The sequence below is a fragment of the Enoplosus armatus genome, chromosome 3, assembly GCF_043641665.1.
Source record: "Enoplosus armatus isolate fEnoArm2 chromosome 3, fEnoArm2.hap1, whole genome shotgun sequence".
In the NCBI taxonomy this organism is placed as follows: Eukaryota; Metazoa; Chordata; class Actinopteri; order Centrarchiformes; family Enoplosidae; genus Enoplosus; species Enoplosus armatus.
Window position 1 is genome coordinate 8,092,170 of NC_092182.1, and position 10,111 is coordinate 8,102,280.

At 38.8% G+C, this 10,111-nt stretch overlaps 1 protein-coding gene across 1 annotated transcript; it reads left to right on the forward strand.

The window, feature by feature from the left end:
• Positions 1-1,305: 1,305 nt before the first annotated feature.
• On the forward strand, positions 1,306-5,062 carry cd8b (cd8 beta). Its single transcript, XM_070903107.1, has 6 exons — positions 1,306-1,382; positions 2,743-3,096; positions 4,178-4,264; positions 4,594-4,683; positions 4,903-4,936; positions 5,026-5,062. The coding sequence occupies exons 1-6, from the start codon at positions 1,328-1,330 to the stop codon at positions 5,033-5,035; spliced, it is 630 nt and encodes a 209-aa protein (XP_070759208.1). The 5' UTR covers positions 1,306-1,327; the 3' UTR covers positions 5,036-5,062.
• The last annotated feature ends 5,049 nt before the right edge of the window (positions 5,063-10,111 follow it).

Sequence of the window (10,111 nt, forward strand, 5' to 3'; positions counted from 1 at the left end):
GACCGATATTTGGCAAAACAAACAAGTCAGTCAGTCCGTCACCCGTGCATTTTCACATCGGGCAGAATGAAGACAGCTTGCTACTTTTTACAGCTTTAATTGATTTGTGCAGAAAGGGTCTTCCATGTTAATAGGAAATGTAAAAAGTGAATGTCTCAATTTTGTTTGATTTAAGCATTCATACGACAAGAAAGAAATGAGTTGGGGACAGTTCATTGTCAACTGAAGAAATTCAGGGCGGTTTCTTTAAAATTCAACTTGAAAAACGTCATACTAAATATAGAAACATTCACTTTGTTAAAATAATTGAGAAATATATTCAGTCTGATGAAATGATTGAGAATGAATTATTTCACTGTTAAACTTTTTCCTGATTGAATTGAATCAAATTGACCTTATCACAGAATAGAGTTGAGAATATTCACAATTTATATGATTTGTTTTGCAAAATGTCTCGCAGGGTTTTGTCATTGTGCTTTCTTAACGTGTGCCTTGATACGCTTTATGCCCCGTACTTAATGCAAACTTAAATAAGTAAGTTATAAGAAAGAACTGAAGAAGCTGTATACACACACCTGTTTAACAATAATCTACAGCACTGGATCAGGGTTTGTTTCACTGATCCTTCATTTCCAGTTAATACCTGAAGTTTAGGCTTCGTACACTGGTGTTCCCTTGCTGTGCTCTGCAGTAAGGCATGAAGCTGTGTATGTAGGACTCTGCTGAGCTCTAGGTCATGCACCTGGGCAGAGACCACAGCACTGCAAACTGCTGCTCTGTGAGTACACAACGTGTTTATGGCTTGATATGTGGTACCACATTTTTTCAGCTGTTTCTCATGATCACTGTATGTATGTCATAAATGTGGAAGTGAATCTTTCGCTTCCCTTTAACAACCCGCATCTCTGAGATGGAAACACAATTGTTTCTTGTTGGTACACACTCTTATAAGTGAATGCGGTCAAGAATGTCAGAATCAGATGATTAGCTTTCTTTTTATGCTTTATATGGTGCCCTTTTTGTCAGTTCTCTTATGTTTTATGCACATTTCAAATTAAGTAATTTTTTCAGCATTGTGTGTGTGTGTGTGTGTGTGTATATTATGTTTAAATCCCTTGGCTGGTGCACGGCCCACTCTGATAGGCCCTGTGTGTGTCACATTGGGGTGTTACCTTGTCGACTCAGGGCCCTGTCAGCTCAGATCCTCCCATCATCTCTGACAGATAGATAGCAGGAAAAGAAAGTCACCGTCCCTCAGCTACCACTCAAGACACACTTGCGCTTACACACACACACACACACACACACACTCTGGCGACCAGACAAAATGAGCCTGCTGCCACTGGCATGGACACTGTTGACAGTATCGCTGTGGACATCAGGTAATACCATTAGGTTTCTCTGTTTGTTGCTTTCATGTTGTCGTTGGCATCCGGCATTCTCAACATCATAACTCAGTCAGGGGCCTGTAGCGAGGGATGTGTCGTCTACTTAAACTGAAGCTCGCTTAATGTTAAACAAAACAAACTTAACTTGTCTACATTCATCAAATACAGTCCTAACCATAGCTTCTGCTGAAAGGTGAGATTTGTCTTTAATAGTCGGATAGATGAGACGGACGGTTTAAACAGACCAAGTTCAACGCCGTAGCCTTTGGTTCATTTGTTCAAACTGTAATGATCAAACTGCCAGTGAAGTTACTATAATTTTATATCTCAGAATTGTATAATTATACCGGTATAAGTTATTGGTACTGTTATATAATTACATCAATATGTGTACAATCTGGGTTAAAGGTGCAGTGATGATAAATGATGAAGGTAACAAAACACTACCTGTTTGTGCTCTGTGGTAGGACTATATCAGTGTCAATTTTATTTCTACATTTTATGATTTTATCTAATATTGCAGCGTTATCAAGTCATTGAAATGAATTGTGTTTGTGCTGTATAACGCAACTCATTGGACAAAGATAAAATCGATTTGATGCATGTTTGAACATCGTGCAATTTTGCATTTACATACAGAGAAGAACGAAATGATCTTCCAAAAGACTCTAATACCAGTGAGCCTTGACCTTTCCACACTGGAAACCTTTGAATTTCCACTTATTTTTAGATATTTCATAAGACTGGTGATTGCAACAGGCACATGCCGACATACCTGACTCGAAAACACAGAAAATAGGCATTGGAACTGATTCTAAAATTAGATGAAATAACTCTTCCAAAGAAGGCATCCCTTAAACCTTGCATGAATGCTAAAGCAGTCTCCCCATATAACAATTTCAAAATGTCACATTCACAGCGTTTGAAATATGTAACAAGAGGTTTCTTCATAGTTTGGCTTCATTTCCATTCTTGCAACACTCTTTGGTGATAGTTGGAGTGTTTCTATAACATATTGCCAGTTCCGTTTGTACTTTCTTCTACCTTGCCTGAGACACGATTACTTGTATGTGCTTTTACTTTGTGATTAGTCTTAATCATGTTAAGGCGGAGTCCTGCACATGCACTGCTGCTTAAGGTTTTTCCTCAAACCTTTCTAAACACCAAACGGACTGAGAAATCAAAACAAGACTGAGTAACCCCTTTTGAGAAGATACACAATTCTTGGGTGTTGACTTAATTGTCGTGTTTTAACAGTTAACTATGTATGACCCTAAACTCCCATACTGGACTGTAGGAGTTGTTCAATATACTTCTGCTGAAATCTCAAACGTCTCTCTATTTCCACTCCAAGGTTTGAGCCAGATCATGCAACAAGAAGCCGCCAACGTTCTTTATCCTGAGCTCTTCAGTACAGAGGCCATTGAGTGTGACTGCATGAACATCTCCTGTGATTCGGTCTTCTGGTTCCGCAGTATCTCCAACCACAGCAAAGTTCAGTTCCTGGGCAAATGCAACAACGCTGACCGTGCTACCTATGGGGCTGGCGTGGAAACAAAACGGTTCAAGTTAAGCAGGAAGAGCGGCGTATCCTTTGCACTGCGCATCATCAATGTGACCGAAGAGGACGCGGGGATTTATTCTTGCGTTCTTAGGGACAGGAAAAACACAGAAATGTGGAAGCCTGGGGTTCTTCTTCGGCCAGGAGGTTTGTATGCTGAAATCTCAAGCGCTTCATTTACAGCAGTTAAATATCAAGTGCTAATGAATATCAAGCGGCTGTGAGAGTTTCAGCAGGCCGACATCTGTCCGAGTAAACGATTTAAGGCGCCAAATGCCTGACCTGAATCAGACCTCTGCATTCAAATCTGGTGCATTATGACGTCTTACACAATATATTAAACTATTTTGTATAATGAAGATTGTGACTTCAAATAATGATATGCCACTATGTACCGTGCAATTGCGGGGTCCCCAGTTTGAGTTCATCCAGGGAACGTTGTCTCACGTCCCCCTCTCTTATGTTTCCTTCAGTTTAACTCTCCACTGTCTACTATCCTTTAAAAAAGTCATCTATATTATACTTACAGATAAAAAAGAAGTAGTAATAGTTTAAAATGTGTCTATTATCTCACTGAGTTATTTGTTCCGACCAAAATATTCACTACCGAGCTTCTTCCACTTTGTCTTGCTTACTTGGGTCCAGCGGTCCAATACAATCGCAGTTAGTGGACTTTCCAAACAACCTCAGTAGCACTCAACACAATGACAGCGGTTGATGTACACATGTAACAGGTGTGCATGAGAGTTATTATAGTCCATTTATTTTGGATTGTGTTTCAGCACTTCTTTTTGACCGTCTGGTGCTGCCAGTCTACATCAACAACAAACTGAATGTAGAGTAAAATGAGTAACAAAAAGTCTCCAGATCATGAATAAAAAGAAAATCACATAGTTGAGTGTTTCGTATCGATCTGGATACGTGTGTAGAGCTTATTCATCAATATGTGAATGTCTTTGAGCTGGAAAAGAAGAAAAACTGTCCGCTGGCCTACAGGACTGTACTGGAGAGTTACATGCAGACAAACAACATACATGATGTATTTGTAGAGAGAATAACAACATTTTGTTGAGGAGATCCTGGTCAGGATAATTTTTTATGATGGATAAAGATGGAAAATAGAGTCAAGTCAAAAATTGCTCTCCTTTAATCTGTCTTTAAAATATTCTTTACGTTCTTGCTTCCTAGCTGTTTAGTTATCACTTGTCTTTATGTCTTCATCTGACAGTGATCCCTCCAACATCACCTCCTGTGACAAAACCCAAACCACCAGTCAAGTCAGTCTGTCGCTGCTCTAAGAAGAATTCTTCACCGGGTAAGTTATAAAGGATTTTTGCAGTAAAAGAAAAAGAGCACTTGTACGCACATGTTTGTGGGGGGGTGTGATTTGTATGAAGCTCTGCTGCCTTCAAATTTGACTCACACTGTATAAGCACTTTCATCTGTAAATATATGTATTGTAACCGGGTATAAATCTGGGGCTCTGTACCAGATTGCGAGGATGTCAATGCAATAGAAGAGGTAGTTTTGTACAGACAAAGTAAAAAACAGGTTGTACTGATTATATCACCTGGCTACAAGGCAACAATATATAAATACATTTAAATAAAACCATGTACTGTGTATGTGGTGTGTTTTCTCCAGATGGCTGCGGGTCTCTGATTCTGTGGCCGTTGGTTGGACTTCTTGCGGCCCTGGCTCTAGCTCTCATCTGCACACTGTACTACTTCAGTAGTGAGTAGTCCTCCAGTTTAATGCTCTAAATAATGTGCAGTCAGGTAGGGAAAAGCACGCCTTTTGCAGAAATTCATGGCAAGTGAGTCAGCACATTATGCCCAAGAGAGGTTGTAAAAGTATTCAAACGGCTTTGACATTTTAGTGTTTTAGTAAAAAAAAATATTTTACTGAGTCTCTGAAGTGTTTTCTTTTGTTTGAACACATTCTTGCTTATAGGGCTACCCAAAAAATGCCGGCACCGCTTTGTGAAGTAAGTGGATACTATAAATGGTGAAAATAACTGTAATTTTTCATTCCGACCAATACTTTAATCTCATTCTTTTCTTTTTCTCCATTAAGGAAGAGGTAGATGACCTCAAGCACCGCATCTACAGCTTATGTCTGACTCAAAGTACGAACTTATGTGTGTAATTTTATATATTTATGTGGAAAACATTTATTGCATGTGTGATATTTATCACCATACGAAATGTTTTCAGGTTGAAGTAAAACCGCTACAGTATGTGCTCAAATCAGAGGCATTACGAATAATAAAAAGTCTTGCTTGCTCCCGTGATTGCAGTGGCTGAAGTGCTTCACTTGAGCCGACGTCCAGCGGAGCATGAAGGACATGATTCACCCTGAAGATCTACTCTGCTAACAACACGTCGTGTTTCTATATGTGCACGCAGTCAGAGAAGAGTTGTATGTTTTCAACAGCAGCAAACATGCAACATATTGTGATATACTGACTGTTTTTGGTTACATATATTACAAGACAGCTCCAGTGCCCCACCAAGTTCTGTGCTGTGACTTTTCATCTATAATATATTTCGTCAATAATCAATATGCAGATGACTTCATCATTTATCCAGGTGCTTTTTCAATTCTGCAGGTTTGTGATCTGTAGCTTTGGTTTTTATTATTACGTCAGCACAAAACAGGGCAGTAGCTTTAGCCTAATCTGCTTATTTACATACATAAAGCACCACAAAGCAGCTGAATTGAAGTACAGTATTTGCTTTTTGCTCTCTTCTGTATTTGTGTTTTTGTCTTTCACTGTATTTTAAAGTATTTTGTTTACACATCTGTCTTGAAGAAAACAACACTGTCAAGTTTAAATCAATAAAATTGTACATTGTACCAATAATTTCAAGTGGTGACTCTTCTTTTTATAGGAAATATAAGTTATTGTATTATCTGGTACTAATACTACTAATAAAGAAAACGATTCAGTGCCTCCTGTACATACAGATAAGTGCCAAAAGGTGGAGTTACCCGGAGATAAATGACACCTTGCTCAAGGGCATTTTTTGCAACAGCAGGAATAACACTAGAGGCCAAACACTGTGTGTGTTTGTTTCCAAGTGTTTGTAGTGTTGTGTCATCCATCTGAAAGCGTTCTGTGCATGTGTATGGAAGAGAAAAGAAACAGAGATTTGGAAGTGGGTGTTGTACATCCATTGTCAATATTGTGTTTGGCGGAAGATGAGTAGGTGAGTTTGGTTTCTCCTTTTACCTTTGAAGCGTAAACTTGCATCACATTCAGTTTCTATTGAACTGCCTCCAGTACGTGCCAACAAGTTTTATTGTTATAATCTTAAATTATGAGCTACAAAGCCGTTTCACAGCAAATTGTGTGTCTCTTGCTGTCTCTCTCTCACACACACACACTCAAGCAACACACATGCACACCTGTGCGACTTGAGGTGTGTAAAGAAACAACTGAGCTGGTGGTTGTGCGGGTCTCAGGGAGTGTGCGAGACCCTTTCCTGTGTTCTGGAGAGAGGAGAGACAGCGCAGTGTTCACTGAGATGCTATCGCCCCGCTCAGCTTTGAGCTCTTCATCTCGTCTCTGAAACAAAAAGACCACAAAAATACCACAGACCTGACCGCAAGCACTGACAGAGACACAGAGGGAGAAAGACAGAAAGAGCGTTACAGTTTTGAAATGAGAATAAGTAATTTTAATGAAAGACAGCTTCTTGTTGGAGTCTTATTGTCTATGATACAATACAACATAAAAATAGAGTTCCATTAGCGAATGCATTTAAACACAATGAATGACTATTTCAAACATATACATGTATATATGTGTGTGTGTGAGTGTGTGGCGGGGGTGTTTATTAATTTATAAATCATAAACTACTGTTATAGTAAAACAAAGGGCAGTAAATGAACACGTCTAGATTGATTAAATACAATTAACACTGGTTAAGTTTAATTAACCATATCAAACAAACGCTGTATCAACACATTTTCATTTAAAACTGTTGCCACATATACAATCAAAGCAAAGAAGAAAACAAGATCACATTCTGTTGCCAGTTTGATAAGAAGCTACGCTCAGTGGGTGGACAAAATGATTGAAACACCTCTCAGTATAAGACGACACAGTTCACCGGCACCACAAAAGAAGATAAAGTTGAATCAACACCTCTCTAAAACAGTCTCAAGAAAACTGAATATTACAGTTTTTATGTAGGGAGGATTTATTGTATTGTTGTATGAGACAGATGTAGTTTTAGCTAGGTTAACCTGATAAACTAGCAACTGCACGTACAGAATATTATAATCATTCTGTGTCAACGTCATTTGTTCATATTCACCACTTCCAGGAAACATGAATGATTGCAGATGGATTTGTATACAGATTGATTTCTGCTGTTTTCTGTTGACAAATAGTGTGTACGTTAAAACACAACACAATGTAAAAATGAACTACATGTAAATATACACAGTATATCTTGTAAACCTACAGTATGTTAGTTGTATGTTAGAAGTGTTTCTATGGTCACATTAAATTATTATTATTTTAAAGCTTTGGTTAGAAACGCTTATGTATGTTTATATTGTGTGTTTCAAATGTTTTCTCTAAAGGTAACTTGTAACTTTAACTTCTGTCACCATTTCAACTGAATACAGTCTGTTCATCTCAGAGAAACAAAAATGAAAGACAGAAGAGCATGATATGTGGCAGACATTGAACCAAAGCATAATCAGAGCATGTAACTACATTTTATTTTAATTACAAAATAGCCTTGTGAATTCATTACATGAAACACATGATAAATTCACATACAGGCATATGTGCTGACACTTAACACGTGAAATGTGGGACTTAACATTGAAAAAATTACGATTTCTTCTCTGCTTTTTCTGCAAGAGATAGTTTACACATGTTTATAAATAATATATTAGGCATCATGCTGTATATCAGTGATCAGCTCTGTAAAATGCAACAGTTTTACATTCAAATCCATTACATTTAAATGATGCAATATGAATACACACCAGCATTTTAAGTCAGTCATGAATGGTAAAAATGTCTGATTTCAAATACACAAATGTAAAGCATTTGTTGTACACGACATATTGTGTGCTCATGCTCTACAGGATCAACTGTCTTAAAGCACAGGACACAAGTATTATAAGTATTTATAAAAATCCAATTAGTCACACATGAAATAATTTAACAATCAAAGTCACAAACTGAACAACAGACAGTCCACTGGATGAGCACCCTAAACACAGTAAATACACATACAGCGGAGCAGTGAATTCATTTTTCAGAATAAATTCACCCTTTTCACCTATTCCACGGCACATTTTGTACATTAAACATAAAATCCCCAATTAGACCTATTTGTTGACCTGATTTCAGCTCTCAGTAACATAAGAAGTGATGAGCAAACGTGTATTTGTGTACAGGCATCTGCTCAATACCTCAGTTTCTGAGCTCTCCGTTTCTACTTACTCCTCTTGTTGCTCTTGGTTTCCTTTTCACAACTTTGCATCCCATAATGCCTGGAACTGCCAGTACAGCAACAGCAAGAGCAGTGACAGGTGAGCCGAAGTGATGAAGAACTGGTCTGTTGATTTACTGGTTCTGATGGCGCTGCTATTTTCAGAATGGAAAGACGTCTCTTCTGACTCCATTTGAATGTCAAGCTATGCGATGCTACTGTACTGGGTACTCTCTTTCTCACTGGCTTCCCCTGGTCACCCACTGCACACACACACACACACACACACACAGATGTAAGTTTCAGGTTGGAGACCTCCTGTGTGACTAAGATAGGGAAACCCATGCAGGTGTGTTTGTGAGTGACTCAGCTCTGAAACAGAGGTATGGAAAGGTGAAGTGGGCTAACTGACAGCGTTTTGACTGGGTCTCCCCTCTTAACACAAAGCATCAACAGAATCCCCTGCTTACTGAAAACCTGAACCTGGTTTCAATTGTGGTTTCATTTGAAAAAAAAATGTCATAAACAGTAATTTATGAAAAAGAAACACCAAAGTTAAGGTAATAATACACATCTGTATTTTGAGGAAATGATGTGACAGGGTAAAGAAAATGCTACATGGGACACAATATCGCATTTAATTCTCCCTCTCTGTTTGTTTCTCTGTGTCTCTTTCCTCCCACCCATGGAACAGAAAAATCACCCACCAAAGAGCAAAATGTCAGCACTCGTTGCCCATTACTAAATTGGTGCATTTACTTTCCATCACTGAACAGGAAATAGGATGGGCCCTGGGTTGCGCCACAGACGCTGAAGCTCTCTCAGTTGATCTAAAGGGAGTTTCACTTCCCTACAACTGTTAGACTTTAGCTTTCATGTGAAGTGACATGATGCTTAATAGAAGCTATGTCTTTTGTTGTTGTAACTTTGTTGTTAATGGAAAACGCTGTTTTACAACCTGGGTCATTTTCAGTTTTGGGTAATCATCCGTATTGCTTGTGCTAACATTTTACTTAGCAGTTCATTACAGCTTTACACAGGCCACACTCCATCAAACAGGTTTAAAACATGTCCAGTTATCTGAACATAGTCCTAACCTAATCCATTCATTTGGAAGTAAAAAAAACAAAACAACAACAACCAAGTAGCAGCTCTCCAAACCCCTGAAGGGATATTGCAGCAATTTAGTATTCTACTTAAGTAAAGTTTGGGGACTTACAAGAGACAGCCGAGCCTGAGCTATCCTGACTTTCAGTCACAAATTGAAGTCACGCTGCAGAAACACTGGATCCTGCTTTTCCCATAATACAACTCAGTAGCGTCTTTTGTTAGACCCTCCATGCCTGGTACAAGCCCATGTCTTCTCCTCTCTGCTGAAGGTTGCTATCTCCAGGTCCTATAAATCTATTTGAGGGACATTTCACACTACAACATCTCTCACTAGCAAATCACTGAACACATCTGAGACATTAAACTGCTGCTCCTCTGCTCTCTGTGGGCTCAAACATCTGAGCATGTTGCGCTGCTAGCCACAGTCCATCTGCTCATCACAGCACCTTTTTTTTTCAGGCTGTAAAAAGGTAAAACACCTGCTGTGACATCACTGACTGGCTTGTGGCCAGTAATGCAACACACTTTAAAGTTTCAGCCCTTGCAGCAGCAGCCGTTTTGTGACTCATGATTCAGTGATTTACTGTTTA

Bases quoted from the DNA above. Each gene is read 5' to 3' on its own strand.
- cd8b (XM_070903107.1), top strand. From the start codon at position 1,328: ATGAGCCTGCTGCCACTGGCATGGACACTGTTGACAGTATCGCTGTGG. The intron at 1,383-2,742 runs GTAATACCATTA...TTCCACTCCAAG, and splicing joins AGTATCGCTGTGGACATCAG to GTTTGAGCCAGATCATGCAA. The intron at 4,684-4,902 runs GTGAGTAGTCCT...TCTTGCTTATAG, and splicing joins CACACTGTACTACTTCAGTA to GGCTACCCAAAAAATGCCGG.